Below are 25000 nucleotides of genomic sequence, written 5' to 3' on the forward strand. Positions count from 1 at the left end.
TTGAGTGTGGATAGAACTCAAGAAGTACCGTGTGTGTGTTTGTGTTTGTGTGTGTGTGTGTGTGTGTGTGTGTGTGTGTGTGTGGTTGTGTGTGTGTGTGTGTGTGTGTGGGGGGGGGGGGGGGGGGGGGGGTGGGTGTGGGGGGGGTGTGTGTGGGGGGGGTGTGTGTGTGTGTGTGTGTGTGTGTGTGTGTGTGTGTGTCTGGTAAGTTTAACGGATGAATCGTAGCAGAAGTTGAACGGTCACGCTCCTGATTTCCCATCGATTGGAATATCCTTCTCGGCCGTTCTGCAACACGCGTGATTAAGCTGGCTTGCTTTTACGCATGGTTATAGGCAATCAAGCAAGGGTAGGTAGGCTTTTTTGAAAGGGACAATGGGGGTTGCAGAGAGCGCCAGGGGGCTCCAGCAGCTCCAGACCCCGCGCGCCTTGAACGGCCAGAGCCAGCTGCGGCCACGTGCATGACCGTGCGTCAACAGGATGCCCTCTTGGTCTGAGCGCGTGGAGTGCTTTCTACTTCAACTGCAGCAGAGAGGAGAACGAGGACGTGGAACGGGGACCCCTTGCCCCCTCTAAATTATTACTCCATCCCCCTGCTCACGGCCATCACAGTGGCGTGCACACTTCTGTTTCTGGTCGGGGTGGTCGGCAACGTCATGACCATTCTGGTGGTAAGTAAGTACCGGGACATGCACACCACCACCAATCTGTACCTGTGCAGCATGGCCGTGTCCGACCTGCTCATCTTTCTGTGCATGCCGCCGGACCTCTACCGCATGTGGCGCTACAGACCCTGGCGCTTCGGGACGCGCTCTGCAAGCTCTTTCAGTTCGTTTCCGAGTCTTGCACGTACTCCACCATCCTGAGCATCACCGCGCTGTCCGTCGAGCGCTACCTGGCCATCTGCTTCCCGCTGCGGGCCAAGGCGCTGGTCACCAAGAGGCGAGTGCGCGCGCTCATCCTGCTGCTCTGGATCGTCTCCCTGACGAGCGCGGGGCCCGTGTTCGTGATGGTCGGAGTGGAGCGGGACTACGTATGGGGCGGGAGCAACGAGTCGAGCTTGGAGCGGGAGGAGAGCGCCGGGGACACACGGGAGTGTAAGATGACGCACTACGCGGTGGAGTCGGGCCTGATGGGCGCAATGGTATGGCTGAGCTCCGTCTTCTTCTTCATGCCGGTGTTCTGCCTCACGGTGCTCTACGGCCTCATCGCCGCAGGCTGTGGCAGAGACATCGTGAGAACATTATGGGCTCCCGCGTGGCGCATCGGGACAAGAGCAACAGGCAGACCATCAAAATGCTGGGTAAGAAGAACGTGTTGAACTCCTGTTGCGCTTTTTACGCATGCTTTACGCTCGGCCAATTTTGTAGTGAAAAGGTGGGTGACCCTGCATTTTTATCAAGGCCGCCCTACACGCAAAATCAAGTCAATAAAGATAGACTTGAAATTGTAAATGAAGTCAAAACTTTAAATTCTGATACATATGGCATTCTGAAAATATTCTCGCTTGCTCCTTTTTATCCCCTTTTACTTCTCGCCATTTATTGGTATTTATTCCCTTCCTTCTTTCTTTCCTTCAGTGGTCGTCGTGTTTGCCTTCGTCCTGTGCTGGCTGCCCTTCCACGTGGGCCGCTATCTCCAGTTCCGCTCCCTTGACGCTCCGTCCCCGATGCTGTCCGCTCTCTCGGAGTACTGCAGTCTCGTGTCCGTGGTGCTCTTCTACCTGAGCGCTGCAGTCAACCCCATTCTGTACAACACCATGTCGTGGAAATACCGATGTGCGGCAGTGCGCCTCTTCGGCCTGACCGAAGGGCCCCGACCGCGCGGGACGCACCGCCAGCACCCTAAAAGGAGAGGGCTGCTCGCCAGGCTGGAGGGAGTCCACGGTTAGTCTCTAAATGACCTTGAAGTTTCGGACATGGACATACATTTTTATCTCAGTGTTGAGACAAGATAATAATTGACTTTGGGGATGGTTGGATGTCGAACTTTTCTGTTTCGGGAACAACGGTGGATGCATGGCTTCAGTTATGACTCCCTAGTCCCTGAATTACGACGCGCTCAAAGGAACACTGAACATCGATCCTTGGTTATCAATCCAAGTTATTGCTCAAAGCAAGTGCCATCTGCTACTCGTGCATCATAGTCTGTATTCATTAAACAACAATAAACATTCTAGCCTTCAGTGCGCACTGCGTATGCAGATCCAGTTAGGGCCTGGTGATCCCAAATCAGAACAACACGCCAAGCAGTAAACGCAGTTGAAGAAGCACCGCACACATATGTCGAACATAACGATCACTGTAATTGCCTTATGATGTGATAAAATCATATTCTGGATGACAAAGAAACACTGTAGAACTTTGAACCACATATCTGCTCTTCATTCCAGAGGACAGGTTGGTGTGTGTGTGTGTGTGTGCGTGTATGTGTGTGTGTGTGTGTGTGTGTGTGTGTGTGTGTGTGTGTGTGTGCGTGTGTTTGCGTGTGCGCTTGTGCGTGTTTGTGTGCGTGCGTGTGTGTGCCTTTGTGTGTATGCCTGTGTGTGTGTGTGTGTGTGTGTGTGTGTGTGTGTGTGTGTGTGTGTGTGTGTGTGCGTGTGTTTGTTTGTGTGAGAGAGAAAATGAGAAAGACAGACTCAGGTGTTTTGTCTTTTGCCACTATTCTCTTGGTATGAGGTAACAGTATATATTAAGTGTAAACAGACTAGTGTGTAATTTGGATGTTTTGAAGTTCTGCTTGTGAGCAGAGATGAATGGTTAATCTAGTGAAGGCCCTGCGGCTTGGCCATGCATGCCTATATCGTGTAGTATGCTAATGGACACATTCATATAAGAAACAAATCTACTTGAACAAAGAAGAAAACATTTGAATGCTGAGGATTCTACAAAAAAAAAAGTAGCCTAATGATCGAATAGGACCAATTTGGTCTCGGTGGTGGATAACGCTGTGAAAACATCCCAAAGAACATCGGCGGTCGGACTACTTAAACCCTACTTTCAGTCACTTGTTATCTCTGTGAAACAAAGCTCTGTCTCAACAACATGTTATTATATGGTGGTCATCGTGGGTGTACCAAAGGTACGAAAATAATTCATCATTACTTCTATTTCCTTAAAGGGACACTTTATTTAACTTTTTTTTTTTATTATTCCAGCTGGAACAGTATGTTCACTAGCTTTTTAAAGTTATATGGAAATGTATGACATTAGATATGGGATTTGAGAGCGGGAAAAACAACAACATAAAGATAATATAAGAATAGCATCCAGGGCCCCGTTTCCCGATAACGATGGATCCACGCTCGTACGATCATTCTCACGATGGATCTTGCGATCCATCGTCAATTTCTTTGGAGCGTTTCCCGAAACTCCTCTTAACGTGAACGCGCATTCGCTGCACTCACGACGTTGTAGGATTGTAACTGTCTACTGACACGGTGCTGAAATGGGCTCCGTAGGAGGGGGAGACGCAGGAATGTCGCAGGAAAATTGTGTTAAAAAGGGTTAAAATATATCCCCATCAAGGACAACAGCAGAGTAGCCTACGAAAAAAATAGACTGCAATTATATGAATGCTAAAGACATTAAAACACAATTGATTAGGCTTAAACCGACATATATCAGTCCTAATCCTGAATGCACTGTGCGTTTCACGGCATTTTCCCCCCTTAAATAATTCCTCTTCACACCTGTGAATAACCCGGGAGACGTCCATGATGAGGAATACAACGAAGCCCACCGTCTGGCCCGGTGCATCGTTGAGCGCACGATCGGGAGGTGGAAGTTGCGCTTTAGATGCCTTCACAAGTCAGGCGGAGGGCTCCAGTTTTCTCCGGCCTGTTTTTTTATAAAAAAAAATATTTCTTTATTTTTTATTTTTTTTCATTTATTTTATTTCGTTATATATATATTTTTTAAATTTGTTTAATATAATTTATTTTTTACATTATTTTATGCTACGTTTTATGAGTAGCCTATGTCAGTCTGCACAAATCCCCCCACTTTCTCTCACACATTTTGAGTGCCCTGCCTGCGCAAACATTTTCTGGACTGTCCCGTTTTATTTTGGCCATTTTAACATCTTTATTAATAAATTAATTAATAATCTTTATTAATTACCAAACTAAGAACATAAAGGCGCAATGCGTTTTAATAAAACGCATCCAATATACGGAATGTCCAATGGTGACGCCACTGAGGCTATAGCTGACGATGCTCTTAGCGTCCTACGAGTACCTACGAGCACCCCTGGAGTACTCGTTAGCTACGAGCGTTTTCAAGACGTTCGTTCCCTACGATGCTTTCGGGAAACGCGGTGAAAACTCTACGATGCCCTTTCGACGCACTTCACGATCCACTTAGGCTAACGACGCTTTCGGGAAACGGGGCCCAGTATAGCCTTAATGGGACAGCTGGGCCTTGTTCAGGCCAAGGTGGAATTCCAAAATGAAAAAAGCAATTAGAGACCTAAAGAATCGGATTACACGTTAAATACTCCTCATTCCTCATTCCATTTCACCGAGTGGCATGTCACTTTTAATTATTAAACATACTTGTGAAACTTTCTCTAAATAACTTTAGATACCTACTCCAGTTTATTGTTTATTCTGCTCTATAGAGGGGATTATAATATGTATGCCAATATGGGATGTATGTTCAGATGACTTTACATTTGAGGTGAATGACTTTATCTTGGGAAAACCACAACAATTCCACTGTGAGGAACGGGAAAACTGTGGAGTTAAAAAAAGTGATATAGTTTCATGCCTTAACTTGTGAATAGATCCTTTGTGTGGTTTGTATAGGGCTGTTTGTTTTTTAATAACTTTTCATCCATGCAGTCAGTGCTAGTCTTCATGGCTACGCATTCATACTTGAAATCTCTGAAAACCAACGCACTCACACACAGAAACAAACACACATGTATGTGTATGTTAATGAATGTACCCTGTTATATACACTGATGTCATTCAGATAAAATTTAAGTTTTAAAGAAACATTATAAATATTTCCTGTTCAGGGGGGGCTATGCGTTATTCAATGGATTATACAGTTCTATAACTGTTTCTTTATTATGTTGATGAAAATGTCTTGTCAAAATAAACAATAGAAAAGTGACCATGTGTTATTTTTTATATCGTAAAAGAAAAGTTGCCACTGCAGGTCTAAAATGTTTTCAGTGTTTCACTGTTCAATGTTAGAGAAAAAAGTTATGTTCATGGACAAGTAGAGTAGTTCATATGCCGCTTTTACACTGCATGGTACCAGCGCGACACGACTCGACTCAGCTCGCCTTTTTTGCGTTTCCACCGCGAAAACATGGTATCTGGTACCTGAAGTGGCTGCTTTTTCTAGTACCGCCTAGCTCTAGGTTCCAAGCGGCTGAGCCGATGCTAAAAGGTGACGTCGGCAGACGGCCGGCCACTGATTGGCCAGAGAGTGTGACGAAGTCACGAGAGCGACATGGCAACCATGCTGGTAACAGCCATAGCAGCGCCGCGGCCAACATATTCCACTTTTTCAACATGCCAGCTAATAATACGAATACGAATACCATCGCATCGATGTTCTGCATTGTTGTTATGTGGGTTCTGTCCATGTGTGGGTTACGTAGGTGTTGTTTGCGTCGCGTACAAAATACGTCACGGCCCTTTCGCGCAGCCGACCCCGCCCACGTCCCGGAGGTACTATTTGCGGTGGAAAAGGACCCGCGCTGCTACCGTGTCGAGTCGTGTCGAGTCGTATCGTGTCAAGTCGAGCTACATGTGCGGTGGAAAATAGACTGCTCTTCTACTGAAGTGTGTTAATAAACTGAAAGTGGGATACCAATCAACAAGAGTGGAGAGAGAGAGAGAGAGAGAGAGAGAGAGAGAGAGAGAGAGAGAGAGAGAGAGAGAGAGAGAGAGAGAGAGAGAGAGAGAGAGAGAGAGAGAGAGAGAGAGAGAGAGAGAAGTAAAAAGCTAGATCCGACAAATTGGCTTAAAAGGTAGGATTAACCTCTGATTAAAAATAAAACGTAGTGACCAATACACGTCCATCAGTGTGCCCCCCAAGACCTTGGGAGTGTGCATTAGCCCGGAGCGTTGGCTGGGAGTGGACATTTGCAAATGGGAACATGTAAAAGCACGGAAGAAAAACATTAAGCAACAACACAAATTGTGAACTCTTGTGTCATCGTGTTGGATGGAGGTCAGGGTCGCTTTTGATTTAACTTGGAAGAGATCATGATTGGAGAAAAACAAAAAAAGCTTTTAAGTATGCTGCGCAATCTGCTAGGAACACCCTCCAGAAAGACTTAAAACTATCGGAACTGATCTAATTTGTTGCCTTTGGCTCTTTACTAAAGGACTTACTATATGGAAATGTTGAACATTGTTCCTGTGTTTAATTCCTCCCTTGAATTCCCCTAACTGTCCTTAATAGTGTGCAAATTGGGAAAATTTAAAAGCACAGATGATTTTTTTTTATTAACAACACAAATTGGGAACTCTTGTGTCATCGTGTTGGGTCACCTTTTATTTAGTGTTGAAGAGATCATGATTAGAGAAATAGACGGAATAAATACGCAGAATGTCCAGGTCAGAAAAAAATTTAAACATTTATTGGGCATAAATATATTATATATACGCTACCGATACAGTTATGTCTTACATACATAGGGTAGTATTTGCAAAATCTATACATTAAAATTGATATGGCAGTTTCTTTATATGATGCATATGAAATTGTCTAACATTTACAATACATGAAATGCATGATTTTTCTGTATTTTCAATTTCGTAGACTATGACAACATTGGAATGTCTTGATTTTTAATCGTGAGGTAAAAATATGTTTGTTTTTGTTGTTTTGCTTAGAAAAGATTGAAATACCTGTGTTTCTCTGTACTTTTTCAAATCGCCAATCTCTCGGCCAAAATCTCAATAAGAAAAAAACTAAGAAATTAAAGGAAAACCAGGACCACTCCGAAGGCACAGACATGAAGTTGCTAATCAATAATCTGTCTGTCAATCATGAAAACCCTGCAAAAGGACGTGAAGGAGGGAAGAAAGGTTGGCGGTCTACGAACTAGCAAAAAAAAAAACATTACAAAAAATCCACAAAACAAAAACAATGAAACAAATACAAAAAGTAAGGGAGTACCTAGCCCGGGAAACGGTGCCGGGGATAACGTTGGGTTGACGTTGGGCTAATCAATGCAATTATTTACTGGCCTGACTGACTGGTCTAGCACAGGGCCGATCATGATCTCACTTGAGTTGGGTTGGAGGGGTAGGGGGTGTCGGCTAACAGCAAGATGCTTTAAGGAAGGAGTTTAACATATTATACTCTAACTAGCGTAACGTTGGGTTACTAAACCACTAGGACATTTCACGCACCCACTTCCTGGCAATCCCCCCCCCCCCCCCCATGCAATAGAGATACACACCATGATACACACACGACGAGCACATCAGAGGTTAAGGCACCGGTCGAGCTATCCTCCCTCCCACGCTCCCTCCCTCCCTCCCCAACTTTGCCATCTCCCTCCCACCACAGAGGGGGGAGGAGAGAAAAAAATATGTATATATACATAAACTATTCAGGGGTGCACAGATGCGCCCCAGGGGAAGTTAAAGTCATGCCATCAACCCCTGGTGATGTCACAGTGATGCCAACGGTGTTGTAATAACAAATAAATGTACAGATGTCCTTGGCAGAGTAGTGTATGGACCCAGGAGAAGGGGGGGGGGGGGGGGTGGACAACCTAAATCTCTACCCCGCTGGTGTTTTGACTCTGCAAGACTAATGCTTTGCTCTTAAAAAAAAAAGTGCTTAAACGCTTAAATTCTTATTTCTCATTACAATCGTATACTATAGCTCTATAGATATCTCTGTATATCATCTCTTAGCAAAATACTGGATACAAAATACTCACTACAGCTATAACCAGCGCTAGCCTGGAACAAGGAATCATCGCTTTCATTGTCGAAACCCTGCCTGAAATCATTGTTTTGATGCTTTCGCCTTTTATGCACCTTTCTGCATAAAATCTTAGGGGGAAAAAGTGAGTAAACATAAAAAAAATGGCACATTTCTTTTTGCAATACAAATAAAGGGAAAAGAATACAAATGAAATCATCCGAATAAAAAACGGTAATATGATGAAGAAGTGTAATCACAGATCCAAGTTAATGTGTTTTTTTTCCTTTCCTTTTTGAGAATAATAACAACAATAGGTATAGTCTCGGCGCTGTGCAGCTTACATGAACATCACAGAACCCTTTAGACGATCCAAAATAATGCAAAGGAAATAAAAAGGATAGGAAAAGGCAGCGTCGTCGAGTCGACACCAGAAGCGTGAACTTTGGCATTAAAACCGTAAAAGAAGAACCAGGAGCTTCATTATAACACTACCAGAGAAAGGAAAATATATCAAAAAAACAAAAGCCAAAGGCAGCTACATAGATCCCATAACATTTTGTGGGCTAGGTCTGCTACATATGTCTCTAAAGCATTACAATAAAACTGCTTGGCAGTTATCACGGCCACTGAGAAGAGGAGATAAAGAACGACGACCGATGAAGAGTGAGGAAAGTACAAATAAGAATGTAGGCATTTGGTAACAAACTGCGACGCAGAAATCTTGCTTATGATGTTCCCGACAGTTTAATGGTAAAATACTTTAAAAGGGTTACTGAGACACGGAATGCTGGCCTTTTTATAAACATACATCCATTAAAAAAATTAGAAAGGAAGAAAATAAAACGTCGTGCTACAATAATTTTTTGTTTTCTATATAACTACACTTGTCTCTTAATCTTTTAAACAATAAATAAATGACGATTGCACTGTAATTGGCATGTAAAGTACTGTATGCAAATATATAGTATAAATAAGAAAAAAGAACTAAGAAAAGACCTATACCTTAATTTTTTTTCCCATCAACTTTGGCAAAAGGTAACTTTTAGCGGATAGACCACTTTGCTTAGTGACAAAAACAGGAACAAGGCACAGCGTGGAAAGAGGACGATACAGTGTAAAAAGGACAGAATGGTGAGAGAAAGAGAGTGGGAGAGAGAGACAGAGTGAGAGACAGAGAGTGAGAGAGAGAGAGCGAGAGAGAGAGAGAGAGACAGAGAGTGAGAGAGAGAGAGAGCGAGAAAGAGAGAGAGAGAGAGAGAGAGCGAGAAAGAGAGAGAGAGAGAGAGAGAGACTGCATCGATGGTAACGAAGTTCCTAACATAAAGATATCCTTCCTTGTAAGACCACTTCCCTGAGGTGCGTTACAGGTCGCCAATCACAGTGGGAGGTGGAGATGTGGGCAGGGCAAGCAACAAGGAACTCCTCCCCCCTACAACCATCTAGTTCCCTCCTCTTTGTTCTTAGTCCCCCCCCCCCGTCCCCCGTCCCCTTGGTTTAAAAGTAGACCTCTGGCACAGAAAAGAAACCAGACTCTGGGTAATGTAGTATGCTCGGTCGAAGGCTTGTTTGGTTAGTGAACATTAGCTCTAATCCCCAGAGCGTACGTCGAGCGGCCCCAGACCCTACCACTGCTCTGATTACTGGTCACTTAAATGACCTGCTGCAGAGAGAAAACAAGAGAAAGAAGGAAAGAGATGTACAGAGAGAACGGGAGGAAGTGTGTGTGTGTGTGTGTGTGTGTGTATCGGGAATAAGAAAGTGTTATAATAAAGTATACCACAGATACTTATGGGGGAAGCGTTGAGGAAATGAGGCAGCGGAAGGAATCCTTAGACCTTAGTTAGAAGTATTGGTTCGCCGACTTTGCTCGAGAGCTAGGTCAGCCGGCTGCTTGGAGGGTATAGGGTAGGGAGGGTAGAGGGTCTCAAGCTAACTGCTAACATCTATGGTTGTGGTTTTGCTAACACACAGCAGTATTATAGCTGTCTAGCTAGTTATGGTCTGTGATGCGCACGAGCCATACACCAGTATTACAAAAAAGAACCTTACAGGTGTGCAAGCTAGGGCTCCGATGCAGCCAATCACATTCCGAGCTTCAATCCCAAACACCGACCAAAAACGGATGAAATCTTATTTCATCTTATTGAAAAACCTTGAACTGAGACCAGTGTTTAAGGGCTGAATTTCTTTGCTGTTCGCAAACTAAAATAGACTCCCTCCCTTTCACTTAAGCCGTACTCCCCAAGTTACCATCACTTATATTACAATACATCTACAGCATTTTATATATATAAACATATATATGTATATATATATATATATATATAAATACACACATATATATATTTGTTATAATATCTATTGGTTGTATATATATAATATATAATGTTGGTATGTATATTTGTAAATATATATCTTTTTTTATTTTATCTATTTTTACCGGTTTTCCATTCTTTCTGAAGATATAAAATCAAAGGATAGCAGCATCTTACATCACGCATGGATTGCATTGCTTTGGTAGCTGAGTAAAAGAGTAAATTAATGGTAAATCTATGTTTCTCATTGTCATTGCATGTGTGCCTGAAATGTCTGCATTACATATCGGCATTCTTGTTTCATAAATGTGTGTAAAAGTATGTGTATTTGTGTGTGATTTCAAGCAACACAAAATAAATCGGTATTTCCTTTATGTCAGTATATATTTGCATGCTTTCTTTGAATATGGATGGGTGATTTGATTTGTCTTGTTTTGTTTCAGATAGGTGTAGACTGCAGTTATCGATAAAAGGCTGTAAATTGAACTGGACTGCATAACAACGTATGATCGGCTAAAGCTTCAAAGGCCTACCTTGGAATATGGCTGAATAGTAGTATACGGCAGCAAAAACAACAGAAAAAGAAGTGAAAATCAAACATCCGATAACAATCACAAAAAAATTAAGGCAATGACCGTCAAGAAATATATACTTTTGTCTAATTTGAATATGTTGTTTCTTTTAAAAAAAGATATAAAGTAAAACATGCAAGTCAGTTCTGAGGAACAACTGCTTTGCTACCAGCTATTTTCTTTCTCTTAAGGCTTGGTTATCAGTGTTCTTCCCAGCCGATGTTTGGTGTAAAGATCGGCTTCCTTCTACGTTTATCCATATCGAAAAAGAGACACGCAAATGATACTAAGACAGACAGATACAGAGAGAGAGAGAGATTGAAAAGAAATATTGAATGATCCAGGAAAAAGACAAGAACAAAAGACAGAAAGAGAGACCCAAGGAAAACCCGAATTGGTGCTATGAATAAAACGTACGTCACGTTCAGCGGTATACTTCGAGTGTTTGCAATCTTGGATTTGATTTCGGCTTCTTTCGTCGACTGCTTTTTCTTTTTTGTTTCTTTTTTTGTAGTGTCTCTCTCTCGTGGGTAGGTTTTGATTTCTCTTTCCATCCTCTAGTAATATTTCCCCCCTCGAGCCCTGGCCCCCTTTAGTTCATGAACAGGTACTGCAGCAGGCACGCAATGAGGATGGAGAAGCCGGCGAAGACGCAGACGATCAGCGCGGCGAAGCGCTCGTCGCTGGAGATGAGCCCCGCCCCTTTACCCGCCTCCGCGGCGCACAGCTCCGCCCCCGCTGACATCACTTCCTGCCGCCGCAGTGTGAACAGGGAGGAAGGACTGAGCGGCCCGCACATCTCCTGGGCCGAGTCCTGGCACAGGCGGCTGGCTGCCACCCTAAAGCGGTAGTCTGTGTTGCCCTGGAGACCGGAGATCTGGAAGACCGCTTCCTCTCCCTTAAACACCTGAGGGATGGGTGGAAGGATGAAGAGAGGGAGAGAGTGTGACACACACAAACACAGAATGATGAGAAAGAGACAGAGACAGAGAGAGAGAGAGAGGCAGAGAGACAAACACAAAAACAGTTATTGCCACACTTGAAAAATAAAAACATAGCGCTCTTCTCGTTGAGGTAAGCAGTATGCGGCCCGGGTATCCCTTTCTTAACAACTTATATGGATACACAAATAATTATACAGCATGTAAAAAAACTGCCTATTTAGTCTATGTGAGTGAACAGGAACTAAGTTTATGTTGAACACATCCCTTCAGCAGCCTGGCTCACTCACAGACCTGCTGATGAGAACTCCCTGACTGCTATAGTGTGGTTCTGGAGGGGCTCAGAGGGCAGATGGGCCTCCCCAGGTTAACAGGAAACGGGACCTGCCCCCTTCCAAAGATAATCCATCATGCACACAGTGTGATCGTTGGATTTGGCCAGAAAAAAACTTCACTAGCAAATCAGCAACCTCATTCATGCTGAAATTAAGCATAATTTAATATGGGGAAAATGACGATAATTACCAAAAGAAACGTCCAAAAATACACTGATCAAAAAAGATTTTCAACTAGGCTTCACCTCCCGTCCAGTTCTTGAGGTCATCATTACCCAAAGGCTTTAATTACCATGAATTACTTGAATTGTTAGATAAACGTTGAATATATATATATATATATATAATAGAGTGGACATTTGGCAGGTGAAGCAGCAATACGGCCCTTCAGCTGAGAGAGTGAGAGCCCCCAGCCTGGCACACAGCCTCCCTTCAATCGATTGTCATTATCAAAGTCCCTGCTGACACACACACACACACACACACACACACACACACACACACACACACACACACACACACACACACACACACACACACACACACACACACACACACACACACACACACACACACACACACACACACACGCCGGTAGACGCCAGTATCGTAAGACCTCGCTGTTCCTAGTCTGCATAATGAAGTCAAATGGACACATTACAGCGATGAAGACAGGAAGGAACATGATGTGCATGTGTCCACCCCACAATGAGGGCGAAACCAGAGAAAATAAATGAGAGCAGAAATAAAGAGAGCGAGAGCGAGTTAAGAGTTAGAGATAAATAATAGGATGGAAAAAAGGAAGAAGATCACAGACATAGAACTATTCACATAGCCTCATTATCGCTAATGATACTGATATTTACAGTGATCTTTTGTTTTTGATTGAGGTTTTATCACACATTGACAAATCCAAAGTTCTGTTTGATCGCCTAAAACCAGCATAAACGGCTAATCCAGTGTCTGGGTACCATATTCCAACCGCACACTGTGTTAACAATCAATATATCGTCACTAAGAGAGGATTTCACAAGAAATAGGTCACTACTACCTTGATCAGTCTGGGGGTAGTTTAACGTGCATCAAACAAAGACTAAACCCAAATATTGAGGGATCAAACACTGTCAGGGTTCTCTTGCACATCAAGAATTGCCTGCCTCAATGTAATGTTAATATATTAAAATATGTTAATATAAATCAGATACTTATTCTCTTATCGCAGCCTATGAAAGCAGAATCTTGTGATGATGCTATTGATGCCATTGCTATTCAAAAAAACCTTTTCAGAAACCCAAGGATAGATGCAGGGCTACAATAACACAGATAAAATACAACATTTATAATGTTATAAGATATGGATGAATACGCGATATCTGAGAAATAAAGGAAAAATGTTTTGAAGTAAAAATGTTTAGCCTTCAGCTGATTCCTGAATTGACCATGGATTAATCACCCAATAACCTTGGCCTACATAGTGTAGTGAACACAGCGGTGAACATTAGAAACATCCGCAATGGACTGAGCTGGTCTGACTTGGGTTATCGTTGATGGAGTGAAGAAGGGTTTAAATTACTGGCTTTAAAATCAAGAGGAGCTCATTTGACTGTTAACAAAATGCCGTATTTAACGCACTATCATGTTAAATAGCACGTTAAATAGCCATCAAAAACGGCATCTTTTACACCATTTTGGAATTGAGAAAAACTGGCATTCAAAACTTTTTTACCTGCAAAAACACATCATAAAATACACCGGTGTAACATGTGGCTTTATGCGTGTGTGTGTGTGCGAGTGAAACACCAACCTGTTTGTACTCAGACTCTCGTCCAACCAGAACCTGCAACACGTAGCTGATGGGGTCTCCTCTCATTGGTTGGATAGTCTCCCATGTGATTTCGCACATGTTACCCTCCACCTGGTGCACTCTGGGAGCTGGAGAAGGAAAACATGTAATTTAAATCAGCATGTATTCAATTGTAGCATAGTGTAGTTTAGTGCAGTATAGTTTAGACGGAACATTTCTCATATGGCCTCCTTCCAGATACATGAGCTGGCTTGCAGGGCTTGGAATTACAACAGGGATAACCGCCTGAAGGGTTGTCTTTAAATGATGACACGTTTGTTGTTTTTAGTTTTATGGCCTGTCGGGAAATGTGATTGATTCGTTTAGGAGACATTTAATATATTTGTTTTGTTACAGACAGAGGGAACACACGCAATTATATCCACTGTTTATTTCAGATTAGTCTCGGTTACGCATTGCACATGTTTCACACATATAACTGAGTACCACGTGGTGTCCTTGATATCTGAAAAAAGAAGGGTTGAATGTCCAGTCTTTAGAACATGACTAATCTGAAAGAATTCAACAAGCTATAAGCTTTGTTTTGCCAGTGAATATCGTCCCCCTTATTGTGTGTTTAAAAAAACATTATGTAATGCCAATGGCCCTATCCACTCATTTTCTTTACTAAACAGAGCACATTAGAAATCAAATATCTCAAGCTGACAGCATTTTGAAACCATTACAGAATATCCGAAAAACATAAAATGCATGCGTCAACAGCATCTTTCATATCCTAATACTCGTGCTGGGGAAAAAATGTTTATTGATTGATTGATTATTATTATTTGAAAATGACCTTTCATGGCGGGTGGGACCGACTTGGCCGTGATGAAGGTGTGTGTGGCGGTGAAGGGCCCCTCCCCCGCCGGGCTGGTCGCCTGTATCCTGAAGCTGTAGCTGCTGGACTCGGTCAGCCGCTGCACCCTGTAGGTGTGGCTCGGGCCGCGGTAGATTGTCACGAACCTGGGGGGACGGGCCGGGAGAGAGGGAGGGCTTGGTTCATTTTTCCACGGCGATATCGCTTGTTGGTATTTGATGCAATGTAATGAAATGCAATGCATGTAATTAAATCTAATTCAATTTAGATAGTGGGGGAGAGAGAGAGAGCTTTGTTTATATACAGTACATTTTCTATTTAAATAATTATAATATATTACATAATTATTTGATCACAATTCTTTATATATTTATATAAAGCTTGTTTGTATTTAATTAAATGAAATGTAATGTCATATAACGTAATATATGTAATTGAATTAAATTCAGAGTAGTGGGAGAGAGAGAGAATTAGGTAAGGATTGGACTATGGAAATAGTGCAGAGAGGGGATATATATCAAAACTCACATCTGGGGAGAGAGGGGGGAGTTTTAAAATGCTCATCGGAGAGGACGGAGAAGGAAAGGACAGGGTAACGTAGGGACAGGAATTGGGGAAGAGTAATGGAAGTTGGCAGTGGAGGGGATTGATGGAAAGCCTGTCAGAGAAGGAGGTAGAGAAGTTGGATGTCACATGTTCCAGTCCTACGAAATTTACAAGGAAAAAGAAGGTCAGGTCCATTTCTCAACCAGCGGTTGTTTTTTTCATGAAGGTCAAACGAAAACGAACTCTGGCTTCTGCGGAGGAGCAGCGAGACAAGAGGAAATGTAGATGAATGGAATTAGACTATCGAGGAGAAGACGGATGGTGAGAACACACACTGTGCGCGTGTGTGTGATTGGGCGGTGGGACCTCCAGAGCACACACAGAGAACAGGGAGGGAGGTGGAGAAAAGGAGAGAGGGAGAGGGAGGGAGCATAGGCCCCGGTGAAACAAGTGGATCTGATGTATGAAGGACAAACTCTTGAACAAAAAAATAAACAACATAAAAACTATCAAACTTGTTTCTGGAATATGAGACAGACACACTGCCTTGAATGACAGATGACGTATGGATGAATAGGTGAATATTGGGATGACTGAATGGACAATGGAAAAATGGATCGGTTAACTGATGAAAGATGATAGTTTAGTGGATGGGTGATAGATTGAGGGAAGGATGGATGGATGAATTATTATCAACGGGCGGCGAACAAAAAGCCCTCCGTATGCAATTGGATGGACCAATAACCAATCAGGAAAGTTTGACGTATCGCTGTGCGTAGGCGGTTGAATTATACTTTGACCAAGTCCTGTGGGAAGTACGGGAATCGGTCTTATCAACAAAAACTTTAAGTGCAGTTGTTTGTTCTTCCTTTAGAGAAAAATACACCGTCAAGTTATTTTATCGGACGACATCGGATTCAACAGACAGTCAAATCCAACGCGCCCCGTGTTAGATCAAACGGTGGTGATTAGCCCGACCTGAAGCCAGGTCTGCTGGGAATCCGTCTGAACCGGAGACCAGCTGCCAGAGAAAATCAAATATGAGCTGGCTGGTTTATCTGGATCCGTGGCTAGTGTATGACGGCAGGAAGGATGCGTGGCTATAAAACGGACGGTTAGGAGAGATGACTCGGTAGGTTAACGAGGATGGAGGGACCGTGGGGTGCAGCCAAGTGGAATGCCAGAAAAACGAGGATTAGGCAAAGGGGGAACATTTTGTTTTCAGTAGTAAACTCCAAAGGGGGACGCGAGGAGGAGCAAGTGACTGGAGAGAGGAGGTTCACTGGAGTCAAACTGATAAAACGGTGACTGGGTGAAATAAAATGACAGAGGAAATGAGGAATGAGAATCAGGGGATTAAGAGTGGGAGACAGGTGGAATTAAAAATAGAGAGTGGAGAACATGATAGAGGTGTGACTTGGAGAATGGAGTTTTCTCGAAGGAGACTGAAAGCGGGAGATAGGGAGAGAGAGGGTGGCATAGATGTAGGGAGAAAGGTATGGATATGTACAGAGAGGCATAGATAGGGAGAGAGAGGGAGAGAGATATGCAGAGAGAGAGAAAGGTAGAGAGAGAAAAAGGCAGAGAGGGAGGCAGGTTCAGAAGAAAATAATGAGAAAGAGAGTGAGTGGTAGAGAGCAAATAGCACATAAATCTGAACGCAGACGCAAGTTCATCTTCCAAAAAAACACATTCATTTCTCTCTTTCTATTGTGTTAACACACGCACGAAAAAAAATGTATTCTCATATTAATTGGCACGGTAAATGTCTGTCCTACTGAGATATTTTTTGCCACATTTGACAGGGGTATGCTTGAAAGGACTCCGCCATGTATATACGTGTTTGTGTGTTAGTGTGTGTGTGTTTTCCCCAATATGCTTTGTAGTAAGAAAGTAAGTATCATTTGGACAAAGCAGAGTGGCAGGACCAGGTTCAACACACACACACACGCACACACACACGCACACACATGCACACACACACGCACACACGCGCGCTTGTGACCAGATAAGGGCGGAGTATCAGATACTAGAATTTTATGGTGAAAAATAAAAGCATACAGAGAGGGGTCAGCTAAAGTGTATCGCTGTTATTGCGGGGGTCTCTTGGGATTTCATCGATGTACGTTCAAGGTTGCCCATGGTAACCCCAGGAGGGAGTGGGAGGCGGAGCCCTCCATTGATATCACAGAATAGGGATGGATGGATAGATCCATGGATCAATAGAAAAACATCAGAGAAAATGGAAGGATCACGGAACGATGTAGAGAGAGAGACAGAAGACGGATGGATGAATTGGCGAAAGTAAACAAACAATAACTATGATATTAAAACGATGGATGAGAGGACAGACGAAGGCGTCGATCGACGTCAGAAGACACTCCCAAATGTCTGGTGATATCAAGTAGAATCCTGGATTAAATAGATTGATGAAGCCAACACTAACCAAAGAGATCCTAGACTTCCCCCTGAGGGGAATAGTTAAAGAGATACAGAATTGGCAGATCACAGACAGATTGTTGGCTGGATGGACACAAAGACAAACAGACACACAGATGAACAGTGGGAGAGTGGAAGAGAGAGAGAGGACAAAAAAAAAAGGAGAGTGGATGAATTGCAGGAGGGAAGAGAGGTAAGGAGAATACCAGATGAGGAGAGAGGAAGGTGGAAAGACAAACCAAAAACAAAGTCACACAAACAGACGCTAACATCATTTGGGTTTTTTGCATGTCCCAGAACAGATCCATTCCATTGGTAAAATAAAGGACAAAGTAGATTTGCCCGCTGTCATCGGATCTGTTTGTTTACCACCCGACAGAACGATTGGTGGGGGAGAGGGAAATACACCGGGCTCTGTTGCCATGACGATTTTCTGTAATAATAATAAATAAAAATAATAATAAATTAAGGTCCACTCTGCCTCTAACTAAGTGAGTAACTACACAGTATGGGGTGAGGGGCGGAGAGAGGTCAACGATACGGGGACAAAACATCAGGCATGTGACAAGGCCTCCTCTTCAGCTCATGATTTATTCATACATGAACACATTGAATGGTTCCTGGACCCCTGGGCTGGTTTTGAGATGATTACATTAACAATAATTCCACTTTCTTGAGAGTGTGCGAGGCTAGGGCTTGATAATACGGTTAGGGGTCTGGGGGTACTCAGCCTTTCAAGAGCATTTCTAAAAACAATCGAAGACACATAATTACCTGCCCTTTTAATTAACATCAGCCATAATGAACATTCAATCTGACCCCTCAATGTCTGACCCCGCGGGGTTCTTCAACCTACCCAAGTCCTCTACCACTCCTCAGTACCCTGCACTGGCTACCAGTGGCTGCTACAATCCAATTCAGGTCCCTGGTACGCGGCTATTGTTCTGCTAAGGGTTTGGTCCCATCCATCACCAAGACTTAGTAAAACCATCCACCACGCTCCTGCTCAAACATCTTGCTACTCCCTTTCTCAGGGGGCCCAAGCTGCCAATCAACACAAACTAGACTGCGGCGGTCCTGGCTCGCACAACGGTGGAACGACCTCCCCACTGACACCTGGACAGCAGGAACCCTAGCCATCTCAATCGCTCCTTTCTACTGCACATAGAAAAATATTATTTGCTATCTCTCCTGTTTAGATAGCACTTAAACCCTTTTTCATTTTATTTTATTTTATGTACCCGCAAGATTCTTGCACTGTATGGGTTGTATCTTGATGGTTGAATGTACTTGTTGTAAGTGGTTTCGGACTGAAGAGTCAGCTTAATGAAGGTAATGTAATGCTGTGGACACATACACACATCTAGACACGTACGTACACACACGCAAGCACGCATTTGTAAAATTTCAGCAATCACTACCTAGAAAGGAATAAATTCTGATTGTATGGAAATATGAGGACAGCATCTCCAGGAACGTAAGCCTTAAGACGCATTAGTGGGGCTATTTAAGATGCACGACAACGTGAAAAGTCTTAGCAGAGCCTACTATGTGTGAGGCAAACACGGTGACAGTTGAATAGTACATTTTATGACACAGAAATTAAACTAATCAGTTCAGAACAGGGTGCTCCCTCTAGTCAGAGGGAGGTTGGGCAAGTAAGTGCAATAGGGGGAGGGCGAAGGAAGTCGACTAGTAAAAGTGAGGGGGGGAGGGGGGGAGAGAGAGAGAGAGAGAGAGAGAGAGAGAGAGCCACCTGTGGTTCTTGTCCTCCATCTGTAGTGTGTAGACCATGTCGTCGGCCAGCAGGGCCCGTGCGTGCAGCCCGCTGGCGTTCTCCCCCCACTTGAGCTTCAGGCTCTGGGGGCCGGCCGCGGCGCACTCGAGGGGGGGCGGGCTCGGTGGAAGGGGGCGTGTCCTCGCCAGGAGAGGCGGGCTCAGGGGGCTGGAGCCAATGGCGTTGACCGCCTGGATCTGCACCCTGCAGGGGACGACAGACAGGAACAGATCAGTTCAGTTCAGATCAGTTCATTCCAACTCTCGATAAAATGGCCCGACTTGACATTTTCAAATCGTGCGACTTGTATTCAGCCCCCCACTTCGGTTTGTGGCCATCACCTGTTCTGCGTTCACAAATCTTCCACATAACCATCACTGAGGTAATCAACTCCTCTGCTATCCGGCTCCATCTTCCACGCACACTACATATCCATGTCTCCCGAACCAAAGTACTGTCACCTTCATTTGCCGCCCCCCCCCCCTCCTAAAACCCCCCTGCTGGCCCCCCTGCTGATGGCCGGCCGATCATGGGACTTCTGTGGGTTCATCGTGGCAGCAGGCTCTGCAATATCCGCTCTGGTCCTCAGGAGAGGAGCGGACATGTTGGACCCCACTGACCCACAGTCAGACAAGACTTCCACAGGCCGCATCTAGGCCGACCAGATGAAACCTCTCAAGAGGCTCCTTGGTGGAGCTGTCTTTAGTGTAAGTTTGGATAAATCCACCAGGTTTTTGGCTTGTTACCTGTTTTTGTCTATATCTGGAATATTTGTAGCCCTCTGCACAGAATCAAAAGGGCATCTTTCCAGTGTACATACTGCTGTATTCATTGCTGCAACTTCACACACACACACACACACACACACACACACACACACACACACACACACACACACACACACACACACACACACACACACACACACACACACACACACACACACACACACACACACACACACACACACACACACACGATAAGCTGAATAATGAGCATATGGGAGGGCTTAACCATGTGGACTGTTTGGCACGATGTGTGGTTTGACATTTACTCTGTGATCCTGCAACCTTTACTCATAATTCATGCAGCTGAACGAACATACAGGACACAAAGGGCAGCAGAGTAATAGTAAAAAGGGTTACATGCTTTAATGTTAAAAAAACCTTATTATCATCAGATTGTTCATTGCTGCAAAAGCGCTTCAGCCTCTGTCAAAAAGGCCCGGTTTAAGCTCGTCTGATTAGGGCCACCGTCCCAAAAAGCCAAGTCTGATTGGTCGGCTGGCCCACTCTGTTGTAATTGGTCCAGAGCTTAGCATGTGTGATGTCAAGCTTGCGCCCCTGGGTCCTGAGCAGCAGTAAACATTGCAGTCCTGCAGCACTCTTTTCACTGTACATTATCCTTTACTTAAAATATACTGTTTTACATCATCTATTCTAAAACTATCTTATTTGAAATAAATGTTCCTACTGACCGAATAACATGCCCTATGAAGTGATATTGCCTCAGGAGTTACTTGCTTTATTATAAAACAGTATTTGTTGTTAATCACTTAATTAACTGAATCAACCAGCTTCCAGTCCTACCTACCCCCTACCCTCCTACCTGGAAGTTTGAGTCTGTACACCCTGCAGAACATCAACAATACTCTAAGAGCTGACTATGGACCTTTTAGGCGCAGGTCAGAGGAAGAGCACGTTTTCATTACATTTAATGAGAAACAAGTAACTGTCTAAAATCAAGTCTGAATTGTGAGGTTTCGTTTTACCACAGGAAAACACATGAAAATAACTAAGAACAAAGAAATGACTAAGAATTGGCGGAAAAAAGCCTGTCCTGCAGAAACATTGCAAAAATCCTGCATCGACTGTGTCGGTTTTTACTGTGCAGGAAGGAGTCCTCGGTAGAATGCAGCGAACACAATGAAAGGCTGTTTTTGTACTGATGAGCGGTGAAAATGAATTGTAAACACTTTATCTTCACTTAACCACCTTTGGGAAGTTGATACAAACGGTTTCTAAGCCTGTTTTTTTTACAGGCTGGACAAAAGGACGCGTTGCTCCGGTATAATAGTATGAGCAGAAGTTTAAGCCATTTAAAATTAAAGGGTGGAAAATAATGGGTTTATGTCCATTTTTTAAGCCAGATATCCGAGTCATTCGTTTAGAGGAACGGGGTTGATTGTGACTGCTTAATGGCCGTTGCCTCCGTAATCTGCGATTTCTCTCTCAGCACCCACCGCATTTTTCAAGTCGGGGCCTGATCATATCAAACTGTTTCAAAATAAAGCTTTGCCCTTCCGACCCAATGGGGGCCTCAAAATTGTGTGACCTGAGCCAACCCACACTCCACGACAATCAGAGTGCCAATCTCCCCCCTCTCCCCGACTGAGTCAGCAGACACCTTATCGGGGGTGCGTAGGGTCCTTAGTTCACAGCGGCATCACAAATGAAGTCGTCCTCAACAGATTCACGAAACATCACTTCATGTACTAATGCTTAATCATGATTGGTTGAACTCGAAATCGAGGAGGTAGTGACACCGGACATTTCACTTTTCATTAATTCGCTGTAGCCTAGCTTAAAACGATTTGTGAGTCTGCGAAGGAACCCTTCCCCGGGGGGGACTTTAGCTGAATGGGTACATAGGTCAGTGCTTGAACTCTGTATCACAATCGGACAGTATGCACACACACACACACACACACACACACACACACACACACACACACACACACACACACACACACACACACACACCGACCTAAAGAAAGAAAAACAAAAAGGTCTGAATAACACCATTCAGATAACAAGTAGCCTATAGATGCCCTGTGAATAACATATTGAATTACCTCACCACGGCACACACACACACACATTACTGTCTCTGCTACAGAGACTATGCAACAGAGGAGGGGGACACTGCCACACTAAACAACCCTGTGGATGAAAACAATGGTGTGTGAGTGAGCAACTCACACACCATACACACTCCTCTGTTCCAAGAACTGTTCACCCAATGTACTCAGCTCCTCAATTCCATGAAATTAATCAAACAATCACACGCACGCACACGTGCACACGTGCACACGCCCACACACCTGATCTGCTGTTTACTGCTCACTGGATTATTGCTCAATGACACTGATGACAAACAGAGGCTCTCCATAACATCTGAATCAATAGACAACAGCTCATGTGGTATAACCTTTGTGTGCATCCGTGAAGAAGGAAGGAAAAACTCACAAAAATAAAACCTGAAAGAAAATTACACTGAGAGTCTCTGTTGGCATGGGCTAGTCTAAAGGTGGGTAAGAAGTTTTTATGGAGTTTTGAACTGTGTGCGTGTGCGTGTGTGTGTGTGTGTGTGTTATCAAGCACACACTGCCTACCTGTACTCGCTGTCAGGCTGAAGGCCCGTGACAAGGTGACTGGTGGCGGTCTCAACGTCGATGGTCTGGTCCTCCATGGTGATGACGTAAGAGGTGATCTCCGCCCCGTTACTGCTGGGCTCCTCCCACTTCAGGTAGAGGCATGTGGAGGGGGAGTGGTCTGACTCCGAGGGGGCGGGGTCCAGGAGGCAGAGGGAGCAGACGGGGTCGGGATTGGTCGCCGGGGTCTGGAAGCTCACCAGCTCGCTGTAGGGCCCAGCCCCCGCCTGGTTCACCGCCTTGGGGGGACAAATGGATCATTTAAACCGTGTAATGGTGGACTCGTACATCACATAATAAAGGGAGTCAAACAGGACTAAAGTTTAAATCAAAGAGTTAATTTATTTGTAATGGTACAAAACAAATGTCTTGGGATGATTGGTGATGATGATTGGGAAGATATGTGTAGAAAGAATTTGATAAAGCAAAGTACCCATGTGAAAGAGTACATCAGTAGATTGCCTGCATCAACCAAAATGGTGCCCAACTGAAGGAGATTGAAAACCTGCTTATATAACCCCCACCCCCAGTACTCAGGTGTGGTCAATGAGGTCATTAGGATACTTAGGCCGAGCCCTGCCCTCGTAGTGGCAGCTATGACCAAAAGGGAGTCACAACCTGCACTTTGTCCGTTTTTGCAAAGTGGGTGAGGCAATAGCGAACCGGAATAAAATAATTTATAGAGAAACATTTTCCCGGATGGATTTAGTCGTTACATGCAGTAGAAATGTGACCTAGTGCAGGTTTAAAAATATCTACGTAAATATTCTGACAAAGTAGTGGTTTTACTAATAATGGAGGGAGAAATAAATCAGAGAGGGTAAGAAAGCAAAATGATAGGATAAGGACCTCATAGAATTTTAAAAGTTGCCGTGAGAACATCATTATGTTTGACTTACTGTACTGAGCTCTAGAGGGGAGAGCAAGGTGAACAATTTAAATTCAGATTGCAAGAAACACAAAGGGAGGGAAAAAGATACATTGTGGACTGGGTAATGGGCCTACATGGTCTACATTTAGCATTTGCGTGGTTGCAAAGCAAGCCACAATTTTGTTGATCTATGTGTTCCTATTTCATTATTATTATCCTGCGTAATTTGGTGTAATTATATCCGCCTACCTTTTTAGTGGGATATATATCAATGAAAAAAAAATGCTACAACTTGTTATCTGGGCCTTATTTGACGTGCTGAACCTATTTGGATCAAGGACCCGTAAAATATTTTTTTCACCTTGAACGTTTTGTGTGTGAGTGAAGTGGAGCATATAACACTGTGTGTGTGAGTGGATTGTAAGTTTGCACACAACATTGTGTGTGAGCGGAGTGTATGTTTGCACACAACAGTGTGTGTGAGCGGAGTGTATGTTCACATGTAGCAGCGTGTGTGTGCGAGTGCAGTGGACATATAACAGCGTGTGTGAGCCGAGTGCAGCGCAGGTCACCTGCAGTCTGCAGCAGTACGACGTGGCGGGCGTCAGCTCCGAGAGCTCGCACTGCGTGGCCACACCCGAGTAGATGACCTCCAGAGGCTCCTCCTCCCGGCGCCACTCTAGCCGGTACTCAGAGATGTCGGCGCCGGATCCCTCGGGGCTCTGGGGAGCACACACAGAGCCCAATCAACACCCACAGTCTGGTCCACACCCATCAAATTCATAACCACCATCTTGGAACCTAATCCATCATCCTTCACCCTCCCCCCCCGGTCATCATCCTTCACCCTCCCCCCCCGGTCATCATCCTTCACCCTCCCCCCCCGTCCATCCAACTCTTTTGATTGGAACCTGATCCCCTTGTACTGAGACAACCTTGTTTGGCCGGGTGTGATTTGATGAATTTACAAAACTCGTTATCTAACATTTATAGAGACATGGCCATAGAGCATATCCACATATACGCTGTGAATACTTAATAACTAGAAATACAATACCTAATAAGTATAAATACAATAGGTATCCAAAGATAGTCTGTGAATACCTAATAACTAGAAATACAATACCTAATAACTATAAATACAATAGGTATCCACATATACTCTGTGAATACATAATAACTAGAAATACAATATGTACAG

General features: G+C 44.0%; 2 protein-coding genes across 2 annotated transcripts in view; one reads left to right on the top strand and one right to left on the bottom strand.

Annotated features, from left to right (window-relative positions):
• The first annotated feature begins 6 nt into the window (after positions 1 to 6).
• On the top strand, positions 7 to 2956 carry ghsra (growth hormone secretagogue receptor a). Its single transcript, XM_060052609.1, is given in 7 exon segments — positions 7 to 510; positions 512 to 546; positions 548 to 804; positions 807 to 1208; positions 1211 to 1303; positions 1581 to 1812; positions 1814 to 2956. Coding segments are annotated over 7 exon segments (1134 nt in total). The 5' UTR covers positions 7 to 480; the 3' UTR covers positions 1899 to 2956.
• A 3625-nt stretch (positions 2957 to 6581) lies between these two features.
• Positions 6582 to 25000, bottom strand: part of fndc3ba (fibronectin type III domain containing 3Ba) — a 51597-nt gene continuing 33178 nt past the window's right edge. Inside the window, exons 19-24 of the mRNA XM_060052610.1 lie at positions 24372 to 24521; positions 22890 to 23167; positions 19475 to 19699; positions 14713 to 14879; positions 13875 to 14002; positions 6582 to 11701 (exon numbers count right to left, since the gene is read on the bottom strand). Coding sequence (XP_059908593.1) covers positions 11387 to 11701; positions 13875 to 14002; positions 14713 to 14879; positions 19475 to 19699; positions 22890 to 23167; positions 24372 to 24521 — 1263 coding nt within the window. The 3' untranslated portion in view covers positions 6582 to 11386. The remainder of the gene's footprint in view (positions 11702 to 13874; positions 14003 to 14712; positions 14880 to 19474; positions 19700 to 22889; positions 23168 to 24371; positions 24522 to 25000) is intronic.

This window comes from Gadus macrocephalus, chromosome 5 (genome assembly GCF_031168955.1).
Source record: "Gadus macrocephalus chromosome 5, ASM3116895v1".
Lineage (NCBI taxonomy): Eukaryota > Metazoa > Chordata > Actinopteri > Gadiformes > Gadidae > Gadus > Gadus macrocephalus.